At 44.1% G+C, this 22,764-nt stretch overlaps 1 protein-coding gene across 5 annotated transcripts in view; it reads right to left on the reverse strand.

The window, feature by feature from the left end:
* Positions 1-356: 356 nt before the first annotated feature.
* Positions 357-22,764, reverse strand: part of PAPLN (papilin, proteoglycan like sulfated glycoprotein) — a 93,571-nt gene continuing 71,163 nt past the window's right edge. For 4 of the 5 annotated variants that reach the window (XM_053255515.1, XM_053255508.1, XM_053255525.1 and 1 more), the window contains 10 exons: positions 19,997-20,126; positions 16,677-17,370; positions 15,799-15,936; positions 15,203-15,327; positions 14,201-14,333; positions 11,700-11,837; positions 10,248-10,375; positions 9,197-9,305; positions 8,809-8,984; positions 357-2,750 (listed from right to left, as the gene is read on the reverse strand). In XM_053255515.1, the coding sequence (XP_053111490.1) occupies positions 2,602-2,750; positions 8,809-8,984; positions 9,197-9,305; positions 10,248-10,375; positions 11,700-11,837; positions 14,201-14,333; positions 15,203-15,327; positions 15,799-15,936; positions 16,677-17,370; positions 19,997-20,126 (1,920 nt within the window). In that variant the 3' untranslated portion in view covers positions 357-2,601. Of the gene's footprint in view, positions 2,751-8,808; positions 8,985-9,196; positions 9,306-10,247; positions 10,376-11,699; positions 11,838-14,200; positions 14,334-15,202; positions 15,328-15,798; positions 15,937-16,676; positions 17,371-19,996; positions 20,127-22,764 lie in introns of those variants that run through there. The other variant, XM_053255540.1, reaches the window with a different exon arrangement.

Below are 22,764 nucleotides of genomic sequence, written 5' to 3' on the forward strand. Positions count from 1 at the left end.
CTATTTTGAATTCCAAGGTGACATAATTCAGCAAAAGCAAAAAGAAGTTTAGTTTACACTAAAACATAAATACCTCAAATGTAAATACCTGTATAGTAGAGTGCATAAATTTGGAACAGATCATATGGCAGCTATGCACAAATCATCCCACCTCTTTCTCTCCCCCGTCCTTTCATGCCTACTGGAATCATAAATTTGAATACTCAGCATTGCCACCAAAAGGGTAGTCATATGTCATAACACTTTGCATATGATACGACTTACAAACTCTCCTTTATCAGTATGCAGGGCTTACTACAAAGCTTATCTTTCTTATTACTAAAATCCTTGCCACAGAAACAGATTAGAAAATATGCTAACATCAAACTTGCATCTTTATTTTTCAGCTTGAAAAAAACTTGGATATAATGTTCTTAAACACTGCCCATGATGGACTCAATTAAATTTTGTGCTTTATATACTGCTTTTGTTTTTACAGCTCCAAATGATAGAATATTCTTCTTTAGTCTTATGAATATAGGTGGTGATCCTCTCTACTTGAAAATCGGATGATGCTGAGAACAAGGCTAGGTTGGTTTCAACTCTTGGCCCCTGGAATAATAGCCCCAATGCACTTCCCCACCCAGTTTTCTATGTTGGCTGATAGATGACATAAGTATTCATAATCTTGAGAATGGTACTAGAAGGATCTTTCTCAAATGCAGTTTAAGAGATTATTTAAAAAACCAAGAATAGCATGACTTGTCTTTAATTATCTTTGGGATAAATAGCTTCACAGGTATTGCTTATTCCAGTATTTCTGAAATGGTGTCCAGGTAGTTTTTTAAAGAGAGAAATGTCTTGTATAACTAATCTGCCTGCCAGACTTAAATGTTTCAGCATTTTGTGCTAGAACTGACATTTTCACTCTTTGTATTAAAAACATCAGAACAATAGGACTTGGGGTTGGTTCATTAGTTTTCAAGGATATGCATCTCCTGCACATCACTCCACTGCATAAGATTATAGATTATTTGGATGCTAGTAATATGGGAATAGGCCCTTTTGAGTACATAGTTAAACTGTGGATAGTTAGTTGTTGCCTGACTACAATTACATCTCTACTAAGAGTGGCCCTAGAAATGTACAATGTGCACTTGTGTGAGCTGTAACAACCTGCTGAAAATGGGGAAATAAAAGCCATTTCCATAGCAAGTGGTGGACAACTAATGTTGTACACTAATACAGTTATTGACATGTTGATCACAGATACCTCAGCACATTTTTTACTTGCACCATGCATTTGAGGAGCCTGTATCCAGTTTCGGTTTTAAAATGAATGCAGGTACAGTAATTCACACAAACATACCTGTATAAAGACATCTGTACATAATGTTTGAATAAGTCTAATTACTTGAAACAATTTGAGTGCAAACCAAAGCAGAGGATGAGTAAAAAGAAGGAGGGGGGGGTTGTTGCACTTCGCTTGCTCCTCTACTCCCATTGTTTTGACACTCTTGATCTGTGGATTTACTTCCAAGTTATCAGTAGGTGCTTGGCTCAACAACTGGCTTGCTTTATAGTTGACTGGGAGACTTGGGCGATGATTTTTCCTTATGTAATTCTTTCAGGTTTGGATCAGTGCTGCCCTCAGTTCAGATAACTTGTTTCTAGTTGGTGGGTAAAGTAGAACTCATTGTGGCCTTTCAAGCAAGTGCTCCCCTTAACTATCCTGAGCTTTCTTGAGATAATCAGTCCTCCTTGGATGCCACCCACTCAAGTTCAGAAGTTGAGAAGTGACAAGGATAAACCCAAGGAGGCAGGTTTGACTAAGGCTTGAAGCTGGCATCCTAACAGCCACATATAAGGAAATCCCATATAAAGATATTCATGAGCAGGAAGAATAATAACTTGCAAACATTTTCTTATTTCGGCAACTTACTGTGTTAAGTATATCTAAAGTACAAGACTCTCTCACAATTCTCATGTCTGTCTCTCCCTGCCCACATCCCCAGCCTGAGTCCCTGCAGCTCCAGTTCTAAATGTCTGCACAGGTCCCAGACCTCTTCATTAATAATTCTGCTTAGCTGCTGTGAAACAAACCTACTCTGCCTGCTTGTAACTCTTGAAAGCTGAAAGGTTGTAGAATACTGGACCATAACAAGTGAAAGTCAGCATCCCAGACTTCTACAGGAATGTGGTCAGCCATTTTCCTTATCCCATGAACACCGGCTTCACTTAATCTATTTTAGTGTTTGGTTAACTTTACAGGTAAGTGTTGCTGGTCTCTACCCAAATGTTTTCATAGATTGGTCTTAAAACATCTTTTTTGCTTTTGACTCGTGTCCAAATAGTTTAAGCTTTGTTGGAGAAATGATCTTCTTGTAAGCAGGCAGGTCAGTCAGTTCCTAGAACTTTGTGCATGTTGCAAAACTTTATAAAAAAACACACACACACCCTGAAGGTGGAGGCTACTGCCAACTGTTTATCCACTGTCTTAATTGGCCATACTGACTTTCCTCCGTGTGGGGTTGAGTAAATCATCTTCAGAAACTGCCAGTGTTGGTCATAGTTGGCGGCTTCTTCTTAAAGCATGGTCCCATGGGTGAGAGGACGACAGGGTTAGCCCTGGTGGCGAGAACAGCTGGCACAGCAGAAGCTGGAGTAATACTCATTACTGCAAAGCTGGGCCTGTACAATCAGGTTGCAGTTGGCAAGGTGTGGCTGATCAACACATTCCCTGCTTGGGTCCACAGGGAGGGATGTAAGTACTGCAGGAAGGAAAAAGGTATTGGTTAGAGGGGTCTTGAGCATGCAAATGAGCTGTTCCGACAAAACTCTTCTTGGCTGGTTTCTAAAAAGGTGGGGGATGGTGTATTTATGTGCCACATCTCTAAAGCCATGCCCCAGTGCCATCAAATGCTGTAGCTGTGAACATAATCCTTCCGTAATGGGAAGGCTGGGAGCATTGATGCTTTCCCATCGCAGAAAGAATATGTTCATGGTTATAGCATATATCTCTTTGGAAAAAATGCTGCAAGAGTGGTTGGGGCTTCTGAGCATGTCTGCTCAGGGCCGGGGCTTCTGGATGCCAGAGGCGTAACTAGGGAAAACGGCGCCCGGGGCAAGCACTGAAATGGCGCCCCCCCGCGCCCCCGCCCCCCCCAACATACTACATTATACTTAGGTTTTTCCTCACAAGCGCCCGCCACCGCCGCCAAGCCAGGCCACTGACTGGCCACCAGGCGCCAGCAAAGCAATGGGGGGGCGCGGGCGGCGCGGAAGGGACCGCTCGTGGGGGAGGGGGCGCCGACGCGCTCCCTTGACTGCTGCAGTGCTGCTGCACTGAGCAGGAAACATTTGTATTAACAAAATTTTTTAAAAAAAATTAAAAGAAATTTTTTTGTCATGGCGGCGCCCCCCACGTGACCAGAAAAGATGGCGCCCGGGGCACGTGCCCCCCCTGCCCCCCCTATAGTTACGCCTCTGCTGGATGCTGTACTCATGTATATCACCTCCCCCCCTGCCTTTAATGATTGAAGCAGGCTGTAGTGTAGACTACAATGGATTTATCTTCCTGAATGTGCATTCTGAGTATAGAGAAAGAGCACATTTCTGCTGCATCAGATCAATATACTGTGTATCAGATCCACATCATGGGAGATATTTAAAGGCAGGAGTGCCAAACAAATAGTCACCACATCAGCGGCATTTGAAGTAACAATTTTTAGTGAGGAACAATTCCCCAGTTGGTGCATAGTCCTCCAATTTGTAAGCCACAAAGGAGCTGCTATGTACAGTAAGGGCAGCCATAGCTTAGTCAGCAACTCCTGAAGTTTAGTTTAAAGGCTTTCCTTTTAACAGCTGGAACTGAACAGTTTACTGGATTTAGTCTCCCTGCTCTCGCTAACATACATGCAACATACACTTAAAAATTGATCAGTAGCATAGCTCCTATTTATTATTATTTATTATTATTATTATTATTATTATTATTATTTCTTGTTTACACAGTCAGACAGGTGTTATTGACTGGTTTGTTTTATCCAGACATCGAGTCCTTCCCAAGGACCTGGGATGGCTGAATTTTATCATCAATACTGTTGGTTATTATAGATATCGTCGCAAAATATAGGCTGTTCCCAGTAAAGCTGCTTTTTGTAATTGGCTGATGGTGATTTCTGTGGCCCCTACGGTGTTGAGGTGCTCTTCAAGGTCTTTTGGGACTGCACCCAGGGCGCCAATTACAGTGAGGGAAATAAGTATTTGATCCCCTGCTGATTTTGTCCGTTTGCCCTCTGACACAGAAATGACCAGGCTATAATTGGAATGGTAGGTTTATTGTAGCTGTGAGAGACAGAATAACAACAAACAAACCCTCAAAAGCCCAGTGCCCAAAATTCAGCGATGGATTTGCATTGTAGTGAGGGAAATAAGTATTCGATCCCTTCACAAAAGATGTCTTAGTACTTGGTGGCAAAACCCTTGTTGGCAATCACAGAGGTCAGACGTTTCTTGTAGTTGGCCACCAGGTTTGCACACAACCCAGGAGGGATGTTGTCCCACTCCTCTTTGCAGATCCTCTCCAAGTCAGAAAGGTTTTGAGGCTGATGTTTGGCAACCCAAACCTTCAGCTCCCTCCACAGATTTTCTATGGGATTAAGGTCTGGAGACTGGCTGGGCCACTCCAGGACCTTCATGTGCTTCTTCTTGAGCCACTCCTTTGTTGCCTTGGCTGTGTGTTTTGGGTCATTGTCATGCTGGAATACCCATCCACGACCCATTCTCAATGCCCTGGCTGAGGGAAGGAGGTGCTCACCCAAGATCTGACGGTACATGGTCCCGTCCATCGTCCCTTCGATGCGGTGAAGGTGTCCTGTCCCCTTAGCAGAAAAACACCCCCAAAGCATAATGTGTCCACCTCCATGTTTGACGGTGGGGATGGTGTTCTTGGGCTCATAGGCAGCATTCCTCCTCCTCCACACACGGCGAGTTGAGTTGATGCCAAAGAGCTCGATTTTGGTCTCATCTGACCATAACACTTTCACCCAGTTCTCCTCTGGATCATTCAGATGTGCATTGGCAAACTGCAGACGGGCCTGTACATGTGCTGCCTTGAGCAGGGGGACCTTGCGGGCACTGCAAGATTTCAGTCCTTCACGGCGTAGTGTGTTACCAATTGTTTTCTTGGTGACTATGGTTCCAGTTGCCCTGAGATCATTGACAAGTTCCCCCCCAGTAGTTCTGGGCGGCTTTGTCACCGTTCTCATGATCATTGCAACTCCACGAGGTGAGATCTTGCATGGAGCCCCAGACCGAGGGAGATTGACAGTTATTTTGTGTTTCTTCCATTTGCGAGTTATCGTGCCAACTGTAGTCACCTTCTCACCAAGCTGCTTGGTGATAGTCTTGTAGCCCAGTCCAGCCTTGTGCAGGTCTACAACCTTGTCCCTGACATCCTTCGACAGCTCTTTGGTCTTGGGCATGGTGGTGAGTTTGGAAGCAGAGTGATTGCTAGCTTCTATGGACAGGTGTCTTTTATACAGGTACTGTAACAAGCTGGGATTAGGAGCACTCCCTTACAGAGGGTGTTCCTTATCTCAGCTCATTACCTGCATATAGTGAAAAGCCACCTGGGAGCCTGAAATCTTGCTGGTTGATAGGGGATCGAATACTTATTTCCCTCACTACAATGCAAATCCATCGCTGGCTTTTGGGCACTGGGCTTTTGAAGGTTTGTTTGTTGTTATTCTGTCTCTCACAGCTACAATAAACCTACCATTCCAGTTATAGCCTGGTCATTTCTGTGTCAGAGGGCAAACGGACAAAATCAGCAGGGGATCAAATACTTATTTCCCTCACTGTACCACTGGGATTATTTTGGTCTTTTTCTGCCACAGCCTTTCAATTTCAATTTGTAGATCTTTGTATTTGGTGATTTTTTCTATTTCTTTTTCTTCTATTCTGCTATCGCCTGGTATTGCTATGTCGATTATTTTGACTTGTTTTTCTTTCTTCTCGACTACAGTTATATCTAGTGTATTGTGTGGCAGATTATTATTATTATTATTATTATTATTATTATTATTATTATTATTATTATTATTCAATTTCTATACCATCCTTCCAAAAAAGGGTCAGGGCTGTTTACAGAGAGAAATAATAAATAAGATGGCTCCCTGTCCCCAAAGGGCTCACAATCTCAAAAGAAACATGATACACTAGCAACAGTCACTGGAGATACTGTGCTGGGGGTGGACAGGGCCAATTACTCTGCCCCTGCTCAATAAAGAGAAACACCATGTTAAAAGGTGCCTCTTTGCCAAGTTAGCAGGGGTACCCACATTGTTCTAAGTTAAAGAACCAAATTTGTCCATGACACTATGCAAAGGTCACAAGACACTGAAAGGACCTTCTGCCTATTTGGTCTCACCCTATTCACACATTTTTCAACACTTGTATAACTAGTATACAGTGTACACAGATACAAATTATCCACATGTTATGTTGAACACACATACAACACTATACTTTATATTCTGCATTTGAAGTGGCCTGTCCCCAGGTTGACTTTTAAAATGCACATAGATCCAGTCATTCACACAAACACATGAGTGTACAGACATCTGAATGTGTATACAATCTGTCTGAATAGGGTATTCATGTCTTATACTTGGATGAGGAAGCCTAGAAAAAGGGGACATTCTACGCACCCCCCGCCCCAAGAGAAACAAAAACAAACAGAAAAATGGGAAATTGTGGGGAAAGCTAGACCTCCTATGAAATCAGTTCTTAGAATGATGCATGAAATGCTTTCCAAAGCATGATTTTGAAATTCCAGTTCCTACCCCACTGCATTTTCAAAATGCTCTCTATGTAATATAAAGGATGTTTTATGTAAGACAATGAAAAATGAAATGTTGCATAATAACAGTTCTAATCCTATACAATATAGAGTTGTAACTCTCAGATACCAGATACATGTTGGCCTTTGCCCTCACATGATACACTGTCATGGTTAGTAGAGGAACACAACAGGGCTAGGCCCTTCCTAGTGTCGTCCTTTGCTTGTGAATTGCTGCCTGCCTTCCTCTAGCCTTCATTCCTCTTTGAGGGGTTCAAAAAACTTCCAGAGGTTCTTCAATCTGCTTACAGCTCTTGGCGATATTAGGGCATTTCTGAGCATTTTTTTCTTATTTTGAGGTGTTTTTGCAATTGCAGTTCCCCTAACCCCCATTTCCCATTCATTCCTATGTCTCAGCAACCATGAATTTCCCCCCCCAGAAACATAACCCTAGCAGTGGACTTGGGATGACTGTAGTTGTAATTGTTTAGCATATTTGTGAAATGTAAATGTATAAATGCTTTTTGTTTTTAAGGAAACCTTATGTGCTATGCTATACCTAGTTCTTTAGAACAATAAAGTACATTTAAATGATACAAAAGTATTGTATATTTAAAATCCACCCCCAAACTTCCACACACACACACACACACACCCAACTTCCTCTCCCCCCACCCCAAATTCCATGGCTTCAAAATTTCTAGAAATGTGGGGAGGGAAGTACAAGCTAGTCAAGACTCATACTACCAGTGGCTGGGGGCAGAGTGTGGCTTCTTTTGTGTCCTATTTGTGAGCTTTGTGGAAGCATCTGAATGTTCATGCAAGGCATACATGCTCTTCTGGATCAGCCCAATGGTCCTGCTAATCAAGCAGAACCAGATACTATTGGTTTTGCTTGCTTGCTTGTCTGCCACTGGTGAACACCATTCTTTATGCCTGGACATTTTTAAAAGTGACAGTAGGTACCTCCAAGCCAGGAAACAAGAACTTTGGCATCCTGCACGAGCCATGGGGATGGTCCCACAGGCTTAGTGGTGTCAACTATGTGATATCCCAGGGGACAAGATCTCTACCTTTTCTCAGGGCCCACATATTGCACCATGTCCCATGGGCCGTTTCTGCACCACCTGCACTGCTGCAGGCATTTAAAACAACAATTGATGTAGTTGTGCAAGAGTGCTGTTGCCACTGAACTTTGGAACACCATCACAGACCATGGGAAATAGCGGCTGTAGTGTCACAGAACTGCATCTGCACAACAGTCCTCTTGCACAGCCATGTTAATTTTATTGTAAAGGCATGTGTGGTGACTTAGCTTATATCTCCCAGGAAACTTTTCAGACACTGATTTAGTGCTAAAGGGGGCATAAATCAGTGGGGGGCTGATTTACAGCCCCCCACTCCCCACAACTCATTTAAAAAAAAAACATGTTTAGAGCTTTCATATGCCGTCCTGAAAACTATAGACTGGACTGCAGCCAGCATGGTGTAGTGGTTAGAGTGCCGGACTAAGACCGAGGAGACTCAAGTTCAAATCCCCATTCAGCCATGATACTAGCTGGGTGACTCTGGGCCAGTCACTTCGCTCTCAGCCTTCACAGGGTTGTTGTGAGGAGAAACATATGTATGTAGTACACTGCTCTGGGCTCCTTGGAGGAAGAGTGGGATATAAAGAGTGGGATATAAGAGAGCCAGCGTGGTGTAGGGGTTAGAGTGCTGGACTAGGACCGGGGAGACCCAAGTTCAAATCCCCATTCAGCCATGAAACTAGCTGGGTGACTCTGGGCCAGTCACTTCTCTCTCAGCCTAACCAACTTCACAGGGTTGTTGTGAAAGAGAAACTCAAGTATGTAGTACACCGCTCTGGGCGCCTTGGAGGAAGAGCGGGATATAAATGTAAAAATAATAATAATAAATAATAAATGTAGTAGTAGTAGTAATAGAAAATGAAGAGCTTGGGGAGAAGGATGGCAGAGCACACCCACCTTCCGGGCTTTTCCTGATCACTTTCACTTCTGCATTGGCACTGACAGAGTTGCTGCCACTGTAGGCATTGCAGGTGTAGGACCCTTCATCACTGAGCTGCACATTCCTTATAAGCAGGCTTCCGTCCTGAGCCATCTGGACACGATGGCCATCAGCTCTCACTAGAACGCCATTCCTGAACAGAAAGACATTTATTCTGGAAGGAATGCAAACTTTAGCAAGGCTACCTGATCTAAGGGAGACATTCTCATAAGTTGGGCTTGCAGAATAAAGTAACCCTGCATCTGCTAGCTGATCACTTGGTGTTGATTCAGCAGCATTGGCTGCTGTTTGTTCTAGGAAGGAAGGAAAGGAAAAGTCAGTCATCTGACTCAATTTCCTCTTTACCGTGACCATCTTATGTTCACATTGTTGCCTGTCACAATGCACCGAAGTTGGGCGTTCTCCCCCTCTGACACAGAGAGGCTGGGCAGCAGACCAGTGATTCTCAACTCTCCTGAGGAGGAAAAGGGTATTGTCAGTACTAGGAAGATCCCACTGGCTGCAGAACAGATGCCTTCTGGAATTCTGCTCTGAATATGTAGCTCTGACTGTTACAACCCAAAGCCCTGCTGCTGGCGTGAACTTGGCCCTCCTAGCTGGACACTAGCCTAGTGTGAAGTGTGGGAAAGAAGTCTTAAAAGCACCTCCACAATAGGACCCGTTGTCCAGAAACCTTATTGTGTAATCACAAACCTATAATTAAGCACTTCGCTTTTCATGGCCTTCCTCTCACATCAGACATATGAACTCTAGTCTTAGCAAGAAAAGTCACACAGCCCATTCAGTAACAGAAGAAGCTGTTGCCAGAACCACTCTCTCCTGCTCCTGGGGGGTCCATCTGTACAACAAAGTTTAACTGTCACTCCCCTGCCCACACAAAGAACCCTGCTGAGTTTGGTGCCAATTGGTCCCCTTTCCCTAACAGAGCTGTACTCCCAGGGTAGGCAGGTGGGGGGAGGGCGCTCCACTTTTTGTGTGTGTACTGTAGACATGGCTGCCTTCTCAAATGGGATACTTGGCAACACTATTAATGAAGCTGACTTTGTCTGTTCCACACATATAGCCAGCCCATGTAAGGAGCTGCTCTGTTTGTGTGAATGACTCCGTTTCAGTTTTGTTGGGTGGGGGGGCAGTTATTGAATTACAGCATGGCAACCCCTCCATTTTTGTCTTTGTAGGTTCCAATCACAAGTCACCTAATTTACACGCAGGGATCCATTCACACAAACAGCGTTCCTAGATTGGCTGCATGTGTGAATCAGCTTGCAGCAGCTTTCACTGACCTGAAGCATGCTTTAACAAACACAAATGGAGCATCTTCTTCCTCTCTTCTCTCCCCACTAGTTCACTCTGGCACTTCCTTTATATATAAAAGTTCCCATCCCCTTCTCTGTACCTTTGGGTCTGATCTGGATTCTTCTCTCATCCTGGTCCCGACCATTGGAAGCAATGCAGGTAAAAAAGCCAGCATCTTCAGTGCTGAGACGACTGATCACCAAAGCGCCATCTGACTGCTGCCTATGCCTGGGAACCAAAACCAAGATTTGCCATGACATCTGAGAGAAGAGATGAAAGGCGTTTGTGTATCTGGATCAGGAAGATTTATTTATAACTCCTTGGAGAAGTTAACTGCTGAAAATATAGTCTGAATGTGGATATGTCCCCAAAGATAGCATGCGCTGCACATGTATATACACTTATGATTTCTTCTTTTGGCTCAGTTATCAGCCTTGTCTGACTTTAAGAATTGCCAGTCTCCAGTTGTTCACCAAAACTGATTGACAGCAATCAGTTTAAAATAGTTTGGTCACATCACTGTAAGCATTTGGTAACTAACTAGAAAATCAGGACAAGGGCTGAGTAAGTAACATTAAAGGTGTCTGGGCAGGGCAGCAGGAACCTTGCATCACAAAATAGGCTCCAGGTGGATTTCAGGCCCTCTCTGACAAATTACAGCCCTTCCCCACAACATTGTTAGAACATATAAGACCTGCCTAGAATAAAACGGGTGTGTGTTTGCGGGTGGAGGGGGGGTAGGTGTGGATGTGTGAATGCCTGCACCACTTCATCTGCAGTGTACCACCTCTCTTTGATTTCAGACGTACATAGAATTAGCACCAGGTTTTCCAGCTGGCTGCAGTCAGCCACTAGTCCTTCACTGTTATGATTTGCTGGGAGAGTGAAAGCCTTGTATTGTATACTGTTGCTGTTAAACATAGTGAGGAAGAATAGGGTTAAAGTGAGGGAGAGAAAACAGAGCAAACAGACTGAAGAAGAAGGGGGAACTAAGAGATAAGGGTGCAGAGAGATCAAAAGATGAGAAGAGAGAAAAACTGGGATAACAGGGATGAGAATGCAGACATACCTGTGGTGGTTCAGAGAGGGGCGTACACTATGGGGACAAGTCAGAGAGAAAAGAGAGAGGGCATAGCTGAGAAATAAGGTTGCAGAAAGACCTCTGGGTAGGCGAGCAGAAAAAAGTGGAGGTAACAAATGAGGATGCAGAGACCTCTGGCTGCACAAGGAGAGTGCTATGAGGAGCAAAGAGAAGGAAGGTAACTTAGAAATGGGACCAGAGAGATGTTGTGGCAGGGAAACAGCAAAAGAAAAAAGTGAGGGAAGTAACAGAGATGAGGATGTGCACAGAGAGAGAGAGAGAGAGAGAGAGAGAGAATACAGTGAAAAATAAAACATCAATTTAAAATGGTAACAAAAATGCTTTTTCATGGTTAATGTCACAATGCAATCCTTGAATGAGTAAAAGTGGCCTGCCTCAGAGTAGTTTGAGTTGTACACCCCTGGCTGACACAGAGAGAAAGAATAGCAGCACCTTATGGTTGTAACTTACCTGGGCGAGGAGATGGGCTGCCCATCTTTCTGCCATTCAATGGCCAAAGAAGGTGAAGCCTCTACACGACAAGGCAATCTGACTCGCTCACCAATGTTGGCATCAACGACTGAGGGCTCTGTCTTAAACATCTTCAACCTGCAGAGCAGTTGTAGAGCAGCAACATTTCAGCGCTGAACTTTATATATCTACAACACAACTGAATCCTTTGGCTTATCTTCTCCTCTGATAGGCTCCTGTGCAATGCCTCCCACTGAGTCTGCAATGGCTGCTCATGATGATTGCACTATAAGTGGATCACTGTACTTGAGAAGCTTCATTTCAAGCAGTGTGGTCCTTTGTCTTAACACTTTACAAAGTGCAGGCTTGTATAAACCAAACATCTTTCCCAAGTGTTCATTTGGCAGCAGGCCTAGAGAATGGCTCTTACTGCAGGAATCTCATCTAACCCAATGTTCTTCTGAGTGATATTTGTGTAGGCAGGCAGGCTACATTGAGTGCTTCCTAAAAAAAAGGCTGGACACTTTCCAGCAAAATGTCACTGATTTACCATGTAGTTATGAGGGGTCCTCCATTCACCACACAGCACACACACAGGGTGCAGTAGGGGAATTCACTCAGGCAAGCCAAGGAGGAGGCACCTAAAGGCTTACCAGTGAGTAGTGAGAAGCCAGTGGATTCTCATTTCCCTCTCAAGCTCTCTCTGCCTAATGGATTGTCACTAGTCTCCATTTGGAGTATATGCAACCTTCCCAACGGCTCAGGCCAATATCTGGCTAGGGAGGAAGATGGCAGATTGGACTGAAACTGGGAACAAACAACTTACCTGCCAAAAGTTTCTCACTTCCTTGTGTGTGTGTGTGGGGGGGGGGGGTACATACAGCCAAGCAGCTCAGGAGATCCTAGGCAGAGTGGCAGCAAGAGAGACTACTGCCACCATGGCAATCAGGGGGAGTTCACCCATGAAGCGAGCTGAGGCAATGGCCTCAGGTGGTGCCTGGCAGTGACTGCAGACATCCCACCCTGCCCCCCGCCGGTGGGTATTGCTTCATCTGCCACAGGCACAGCTTTCTGGGATCTGTTGCCTCCTCCCTGCCTGCTCCCCCAACCTAGTGGCCTGGCTCAGCTCCTTGATGGGGCTCAGCCAGCCCCACTTCCCTTGTCAGCAGTTTTAAATGACAAGAGTGGCTGCTGTAAGGGAGGAGCTTTAGCATGGAGCGGAGACTTCGCTTGAGAGAAAGCCACCCATCTAGCGAAAGGCGACAATGGAAGCCAAGCCACCCCAAACATGTTGAAAGCACCTTCCTTGCAGCAGCTGCTCTGGTAGTTGAAAACCCTGATGTGCCCTGAAGGTAAGGCAGTTGGAAGACCGGGAAGGGCAATGGAGGCAGGATTGGCCCAGCCCCCTGATGCTGGTGTCCGGGGGCATAAATGGATGCATCTTGGCATTGCTTTGGGCAGTGCCAGCACTCAAACCAGCGAAGTCAGCAGCAGTGTGCAAAGGGACCTGCCACACCCACCATCTTAGGCAGGAGAGGTATAGGGTTCTTCCAGATGTTTATATATTCCAATATCAGCTCAAATTACTACAAAAAATGAAACAGGGACTTAACACTATAAAGGAGAGAGTTGCAGTCTATTCTAAGCACCATCTGCTGGTGATCTGCATATGCTTTTCATATTCTTTTTATTCTTTCTTGAGGGAAAATGTCCCCCACCCCACCCCCAGTTATTTCCAGCAGATGCTGCTATGAACATAACATGACTTTCTCCTTCCTAGTGTGGATTCCCTATTTGATCTTTCACAGTAATTTTAGCTGATGTTGAAAAATATCAGCATCTGGAAGAGCCCGTAGATAAGAAAAGAGAAGGGGCTGAAGGAAGGGGAGCTTCCCTTCTCTATAGCTTACTACCTGCCCCACCACAATCTCTCTTAGTTCCTTGTACCATAGCATAATTTTAAAGTGTTATGCCATAACTTATCTCACAGTGTTTATTCCAATATTATTCTTGTCCACACACAGCAAGGCATTCCAGTCTGCTTCAGTTATTCTCTTGTGCTATCTCAAGTTATAAACAGGTAACTGCAGAATTATGCACTTTACCCATTGAGTGCAACAACTTTGTTATTTAAATCATCTACATAAAGAGCCCTCATCTTGGCAGGAGTTTTTGACTCTTGCAGGTATGGTTTTATATCTAGAACTATGCATTTCTTTCTTTAATATCACTGCTCTGGTGGCTGGCTTCATGCACCCAGTCATTTCCCCAGCAGGCCGCTAAAAATGCCATTGCTATAGTTAGTATAGCTAAGATTTGATCTCCCACAAGGGCCATTTTTCAAACAGTTCTTTTTTCCAACCAGCCCACAATGTTGAAAGGCCAGCCTTGTTTATAATATTATCGCTTCTCAGCCTTTTGGTAAGATCAAGTGTGTGTGTTTATAATACTAGAAGCACCATGGAGAAGATGGGGATGATAGTGGTTCCGGGTAGCTTTACCTGTATATGGTATGAGGGTTCACTGAGGACACAAGTGACTGTCCAGTACTATCTCCTGTACCAAGTACTCTGTGTTGGTGAGTCTGACCATGAGTAAGCTGGTGCCTTGTTCCCTGTGCCACAGCATGGGTTTCTAAAAACAGAAACCAATCTGAGTTAGATTGTCCCTTAGTCTGCAGTACATTGTGGACAGGTGGCTTTAGTTATCACATATTCTAGCCTGCAAATCTCTGTCTGCCTGTTCCTTTGAAAAGCTCTGAAAAACATTACAGTGATTTGTATCCCCCAAATGTCATTTGAAAGCTCATGGCATCCTAGAAATAATTATGCAGTTAAGTTTAAACAACGTTGCTCATTGGCACTGGAATTTAAATTCTAAGATCTCCCAAGCCCAAGCTCTTAGCCATGCTGGACATGGCTGCCCAGTCGCTGTGCAACATTTGAGCAACTAAGCCAATGGCAGCTAAAGGGCCTGGGACACTGCTTCCTCTCAATCTACTCTACAACATTTGAGCAGATCAGCTTAATGGTTGTGCAGGAAGAGAAGTGGAGGGTACAGTGCAAGAGTAAAATCATAAGGCAAGAAGGGGGACAATAAGGTTGGATGACATAGCTGTGGACATGCTTCATCAAACCTCCTGGCCCTGGAAAGGAAATATGGCACCTTTCCGTAAACTGTGTGATCACTCCAGGCTGTAGTGCACCTGATAATCTGCTATGTAACTTTCTCTTCATGGAGGACTGTAGGCCTGCCCACCATCAGATGTATGCATTACTACTTTTACGATGAATAGCAGCTCCCAGCTCACTTGATTGAGGCTGCTGCCACTGCTGTGCTTATGATACACATCTTCCAAGATACTGCCACAGAGAAGAGCCGGCAGCATGGCTTCTTGGCAACAATACAATAGGAAATACATTACAAGTTGGTCTTTGTCTTATGACTATTTTGCTTCTAAACAAAAAATTATCTCAGGCCTTAAGATGGAAACAATGAATGACCTTTGATCCTCAGCTGAATCTGTCTACGTTCAGTCCTCCCATTTGAAATGATGCACGTGTAGGTCCCTGCATCCTCAGCTCTAAGTTGGCTGATCACCAAGGAACTGTCAGATTGGTAGGTATGCCTGCAGGGAGGAAGCAGAGCATTGTCACATACTGCAGTCTAGCCAAAACCTAAGCAGCACCACACATGCTGTTAGAGCCATGTGCACATTAATAGTAACTGATTTATTATTTATTGGCTTGAAAGTGTGTGGGAAAATACCTGATGAAATCTTAGGAAGAGGCAGTAGGTGGGTGGCCAAGCAGGATTTCCAGTGGCTAGGAGGCAGAGTCCAGTAGAATAATACAAAATTTGCTTAACGTTCATAACACACGCAAGCTATAGAATCCAAGTTTTCTTGGTCCGGATTTTGTGCATTGGCTATTCTGGCATCAACAGATAACCAAGGAGTTTCTATAGGCATTTACCAAAAAGTACTGCATTTTTAAAAACTGAAGCATTCCAACATTCAAGAATTGAGTCAATGTTCTCCCCTCTCCCCAAACCATTAGATTGTATACATTGGGAGGGTGGGGTCAAGGACCAGACTTACCTATCGGAGGACAGTGGCCGCCCATCTTTCTGCCATTCAACTCTGGCAAAAGGAGTACTTCCTGCCTTGCAAAGAAGACGAATGCTCTGGCCCATGCCTGCCTCCACTGCAGAAGGCTCAGATCCATCCAAGAGGACCCTGAAAGACACACACAGTAGTTTCCCCAAAGCCTCTATCTTCTTTTTCGGTTGCTTTAAAAGCAAGAGGGGAAACTTATACCTGCAGGTAAAGAGAAAGACCCTCCAACACTTGTCAACATGTTTTTGCAAAGGTATCTTTGGTAATCACCAGGTGAGCCCCTGGTGGCGCAGTGGTAAAACTGCTGCCATGTAACCAGAAGGTTACAAATTCAATCCTGACCAGGGGCTCACGGTTGACTCAGCCTTCCATCCTTCCGAGGTCGGTAAAATGAGTACCCAGAATGTTGGGGGCAATATGTTAAAATCATTGTAAACCGCTTAGAGAGCTCTGACTATAGAGCGGTATATAAATGTAAGTGCTAATTAATGTGACATTTTACCTAGTCCTAAGGATTCAAGTCAGGGTTGAGAGCATGAGAACCCCAGTGTGTTGCTATTAGAACTAGAAAGCAGCAGGACACACCTGCAAAATGCATAGGCAACACAAACTGACGGGAGATTTAAACATGGATCACCTAGGATCCCGGAGCTTAAAATACACATTTCTCTTGAAGAATTACAGCAGTTATTGATCCAGAACCACCTTATACTCTGGTTGTGGGTTGGTGCTGGCATCCTAAGGGAAAATATTACTGTGGTGGCTGATATCCTTTATGATAGCAATAAAAAACCAAGTGTTTTTATGCTGCAAAAATCAGCTCCTCTGTAGGAAAGCATGCTAGTTATAAAAACCATTACCTGTTCAGAGAGCGTGGGAAGGAAGACACTGGTGGATCTTGGTGCTCAAATCGATTCACTGTTGATCCAACTGTTCCAGACTGCCTTCCCAATTCTTGACGCTCATGGTGCATGGTTTGACCATTGACAGTCAGTCGCCTCTCTGTGTGTCCAGAAAGCACTGTTTCACCCAACCTATGGACATGGTTTTCTGGATCTATCCGTCTTTCCCCATGAGCTACTGAATGGCGAGAACTCCAATGCTGACTATCTAGCACGCCAGTCCCTTGTTGAGACTCTGCCAGTCTATCTACAACCGTGGCCATTCCTCCACCCATCTCCCTGTGATGTAGTGTGGAATGAGCGTCTGAGCCAGCTTGCGCATGGAAAACCTCACGTCCTCCTCCTCCTCCATGGCTGTGACCGATGGTTCCTCTTGCAGGCTGCTGTTCCTGCACATTCCCTTCTTGCAAGTGATGACTAGAGTGGATGTTAGGAACAGCAACATGGTGGTGATTCCTCACATTGTTTCTTCCCACTGACCCATGGCAAGTTCTCATGCACTCCTCTTCAGAAGCAAAGTTGTTGTTATTGCCATGGCACCCCCCATACCAGAATCGATTGCACCTTCCAACATCATGTACAAAGTACCAATGAGTTGCCCAATCTGTGCAGGGGCCATGGGCACTGGGTAACAGACAGTTGACAGGATAAGCTAATAGCAAAAATCAGAAGAGAAGCAGTCACAGATTTAGTTGATATTCAGGTGTTCTGCAGCTCACAATACATACCCCCGCAACACTGTTAACAATTGACCAGACATTATGGCAAGAAGTCAGAAGCTTGCTAATGGCCTCTCAAAGATATTGCTTGGGAATAACTACTATTTTCATTGACAAATTTCTGCCATTTTGTTTTTAAAGCCAGTATCAAGAACTATGGTGCACTGGGGCATGGCCAGTACTAGCAGATAGCAAGTTCAGATACATGCTGAAGCCCAGGGGGCTCCCTTCCTCCATTTTGAAGCATAAGTGCTTCCAGGGTGTGTAATCATTTTGGGTGGAAGAATCAATGAGGTAGGAAGCAGTAGGGTGAACATGTTCTCCCTCTGACTTGACAATGCCCTGCCTCAAGTGAAAGCATGTCTGCCCCTTTCTTGTCACTCTTGTCCAGGCACCAGAAAACCCTGTCCGTTTCTGCCACTAAGTCACCAGGGCCACTATAGGGCTAGATGAGGAGGTTGTGTTCAGAATAATTCATCCACAGATTTTCAAAAACCTGGAGCTGGCCCCAATATGGGGGTTCATCTTAAGAGGTTAGCTGCTCTTCAAACATCAATTGAATGGCATTCCTTGAAGGAACCCTGGGAACTGTAATCCCGAGAGAGGACTCTGGATTTCCACTGGAAAACTCAGCACCTCCATAAGAGAACAAATACTAAGATTCCTTAGAAGAGTGAGTCATTAATCCAGTTTGTACTGTAAATATGCCCTACTTAAGAGGATGGGTAAGAACATGTCACAATCATTGCTTCCCCTGAACTATAGGAACAAAAATTGTTCATTAAATATGTTAAACATTCCTGACTCTCTTGGTGCCCACCCAAGAGGAGGGGGCCCATGGAGGGCACTTTGCCAGAAACCCTGAAGCCATGGCTGATGGGGTGTGTGGTGCTGGCGTTTAACCAATTTAATGGACAATTTTTGTTCCTATAATTTGGGGGAAGCAATGATTGTGACATGTTCTTGCCCATCCTCTTAAGTAGGGCATATTTACATTACAAACTGAATTAATGGAGTCTCCATCAGCACCACCCTCCAAAGACTACGAGCACAGAGGTAGTCTCAGGGATCAGAAACAAACTCTTCTGAAAGTCCCAGGGAACGATGCCAACCCCTGACACCAGCTCTGCACCCTACTGATATTTCATCCTTTCAAAGGGAGTGGCCTCATCTGCATGTACTTCATGGCTATTATTTGAATGGGCTTGGACAGAGGCACCGCTTTGGCATTCCATGATCAGAGAGTAAAATGGGGACCCAAATTGTGAGTTGCTCACATGTGATCAGCAGGTTTTCCACTCCAGTGCTAGGCAAAAATAACTTACTAGCAACTGTCTATATATCTGAAAGCAGGAAGAAGATATTGGGCTGCTGAATCTTGAGCATGCATCAAAAGAAATACAGCTGTTCTTTTCAAACTTCTTCCTGTTCTCTTTATACCAGATGTAGAAGGCCGGCATCCTCTCCATTTCTCCCCTCACTATCTATCCTTTCAGTCTGAAATGAAGACTGTCAATTTAGTGAACAGAGCCATTAACCCACTTCCTAATAATTCCCAAAGCATTCCGGGTAGAGGGAACTGTAGTTCTGAGGAGCCCTCTAATGGAGAATTTGTAGCACCCTCTCCAGATTGCACCTCCTAAGATTCTTTGGGGAAAGTTTGACAAGCAAAACTTTTATAAAATAGACATACATGTGCAGGATAAATATGCCCTTAGATACAGAGTCAGGGTTCAAAGTATCAGATTTTGTCTTGCTTATTTGGTATGGTGTCAAATGGCATTTGCTCATAAAAGCAGGCACAAGGCCTGCAACTCTCTAAGCATTATTGTGAGTTGGGCACATGCCCATCCTGGCTTATATGAGCTAAGTTAACCTGTTAACTTGGCAAAGAGGCAACTTTTAATGTGGTGATTCTGTTTATTTAGCAGGGGGAGAGTAACTGGCCCTATCCACCCCCAGCACAGTATTCCTCCAGTGACTGTTGTTGGTGTCTATCTTATGTTTCTTTTTAGACTGTGAGCCCTTTGGGGACAGGGAGCCATTTAATTTATTTATTATTTCTCTGTGTAAACCGCCCTGAGCCATTTTTGGAAGGGCAGTATAGAAATCGAATGCATGAATGAATGATAATAATAGGAAGAAACTGGTGGGGGTAAACACTTAAAAAGGAAGGCGGGGTGCCAGGCAGCTTCATGTCTGTGATCATTTGGCCCTGCCACATTGTCTGTCCTGTTTCTGATCTTTCCTTTCTGAGAAAGAGCACTTAGTCATGAATTCTGCTGAAAAGAAATTGTCCAATAATAGAAGTGCATTAGCTATCCCATCAGAAACATTATAGAAGTCCTAAAAACCTAACTGGCTTCAAGAATTTTCTTATAAAGGCAACAGAATTCAAAGGCTGGGGTCCTGATAGTTCATTTTAAATCTCTCTTGAATTCTAACCAGGAACTTTTCATTACTGTGTATTGTCTATAAAACACCATGGAAGATATATTCTGTCCACATTTATAGAAAGCACTGAATGAGCCCACCTTTCAAAGCCCAAGTGTCACTTACATTGGCTTGGTCTATTGAGGCATCCTTCCCCTTGAGGACCTGAAGCAGAAGCAATGTTGTCATAACAACAACCATACATAGACCCTCGGCACTCCTCTGCTGGCCTCTGCTGGGACAGAACTCGGCTTGCCTTAGACAAATCCAGAGGTTATTGAGAGGATACCATTGAATAGTGTGCATGTAAGATCACATACAACTGAACCAATTCCAGAAACCATTTGAAATTTATTATTTTCCCTTAGCATATAAGATATCTGTTGGAGAGAGACTGACTGTATTAGGGTATTAAGAAATCTACTCTAATCGCTAGACAGGGTCAAATTTGAAGGACAATGAAGTATCCAAAGATGCTTCATCTCTGATCTGGAAGAATTGTTACTAGGAATGACAAGAAACCAAACGGGGTTCCAGACTTCAAGGGGCTGAACCAACAAGGAGATGCAGCACCCAACATAAGCCAGCCCATGTTCAGCTGAGAACATGCAACATGGAACTGATCAAGGGATGGCGCCATCAGGATATGCCTGCAGACGAGCAGGAGGTCAAGAGAAGGAGGCAAGAAGTAGTCTCACAAGAGCATAGGGAGAGCCAAGATTGTGTGGGATGTGCAGGATTATTTAGGGAGGCAATAGAAAGCACAAAGAATGAGCAGTGAATGATCTAGGTCAGGGGTTCCCAACCAGATGTTGCTGAACTGCAATCCTCACCATCCCCAGCTACCATTTATTGTGGTCAGGAAACTCCTGCTATAGATAATGGATAAGCCTTGGCTCCCAATGAGGGACAAGATTTGTGGGATCTTGAGGAGGAGGAGGAACTGGGTCCAAGAGGAGGAGGAGGAGGAACTGATTGAAGCAAATCCCCCTCTCCTTCAAGCTGAGGCACTGAGCGTGTACGTGAGGCACAGCAAGGGGTGATGGACCATGGAAACTGACAACCGGAAACAAACAAAATGGAAAAAAACCAACAATCCTATATTATAAGTTATTCCAGTGAAGTTGCCAAAGAGGAAAACAAACCCTTGCAATTCTTACTTCAAACTTGTAATTCTACTAGGTCAGCCTGTCCCAGTAGGAACAAAATGGAGATCAAATGCTCACACCATATAAGATATCTAACAGCCTGCCACTTATAAACAATTATATTTATCCAGATGGCAGGTTTTCAGGGTCTGAGCAGTCAGCTGCTGGGCAACGCTCCCACTAACTCTGTTTTCTGAACACCCGCTATCACAATTCCTGGGCACGGAGTCCATTCACTTTGCTAACTATGAAAAAAATGTGTTGTAGTAGATAATTAGGTGTTGCAAATACAATAGTCAGTCACTGGAGAGGCTTTCACTTCTCTTGTACCCAGCAAAACAACTTGGCTGGGATGCAAGCATGACTGCAGAGACAACTGCATACCCAGAAGTATCATTAGTAGTAGGTCAAGGAAGCTGGGGGGTGGGGGGGGAAGAGAGAATGAGAATAGTTTCAGAAATAACATTTAGAGATGGGACTCAGGGTGCCCCCAAGTCACTGTGTTGCTGATGAAAACTGGGATGCTAGACCTTAGTGGTTGTTATCTGGGCAGAATTGTAGTATTCATGACTAATTTAAATTAACAACAGTAATATCAATTGTTCAAATTTATAAACTACTTTTTGGCCTAAAGACTCTCAAAGTAACATACAATCACATTAAACATATAAAACAAATAAAAATAATCACAAAAAGAGCATCAGATATCAAAACACACAGTCAGTGAAACATCAACCTGGAGAAACACATTACATTATGGATGGTACTCAACATGCTACTGAGGAAGAGCTGAGAATCTCTCAGAGTACCGATGGTGTTTATGATGCGGTTAGACTAAAGCCTTTTGGACGTCTAGCAGCTGATGTTGCCGTGCAGGAAAAGAAAATCTGAAGCTGCAAAGACAGAATTACAATGGGAATGTGGAACGTAAGAAGCATGAATATGGGAAAGCTTGACTCAGTGAAAAGATGAAATGAATCGACTACAAATTGACATCTTGGGCATCAGTGAATCAAAATGGACTGGAATGGGACACTTTCAGTCAGAAAATCATACTGTTTACTACTCGGGACATGAAAACCAAAGGAGGAATGGTGTTGCTTTCATAGTCAGGAAGGATATAGCAATGACAGTACTTGGGTACAATGCAGTCAGTGACCGACTAATATCAATTGGATTTCGTGGACAGCCCTTTAACATGTCAGTTCTTCAAGTCTATGCCCCAACAACTGATGCAGAAGAAGAGGAAGTTGATGAGTTTTATGCTCAAGTTCAGTCTGAAATTGACAGAACATGCAAGCAAGATGTGATGCTGGTGGGTGGAGACTGGAATGACAAAGTTGGAAAAGGTAAGGAGGAAAACACAGTGGCCTATATAGCCTTGGAAACAGAAACAAAGCAGAAGAATGACATAAGTTTCTGCCAAGCCAATGATCTCCTCATTGCTAACACATTCTTCAAACAACCAAAGCAGCGCCTATACACATGGACATCACCAGATGGAATACACAGAGATCAAACTGATTACATTATTGGTGCAACGGGGTGGAAGAGCTCAGTTACAACAGCAAAGACATGGCCGGGGGCCAACTGTGGAACCGATCATGAACTGCACATGTACACGTTCCAAGTCAAGCTAAAGCGGAAAAACAACGCTATCCAGCTTCTACAAATATGATCTTGAAAATATTCCCACCATTTTCAAGGAGAACATCAGGAACCACTTTGAAGTTCTGAACCTCATTG

The sequence above is a fragment of the Hemicordylus capensis genome, chromosome 1, assembly GCF_027244095.1.
Source record: "Hemicordylus capensis ecotype Gifberg chromosome 1, rHemCap1.1.pri, whole genome shotgun sequence".
NCBI lineage: Eukaryota > Metazoa > Chordata > Lepidosauria > Squamata > Cordylidae > Hemicordylus > Hemicordylus capensis.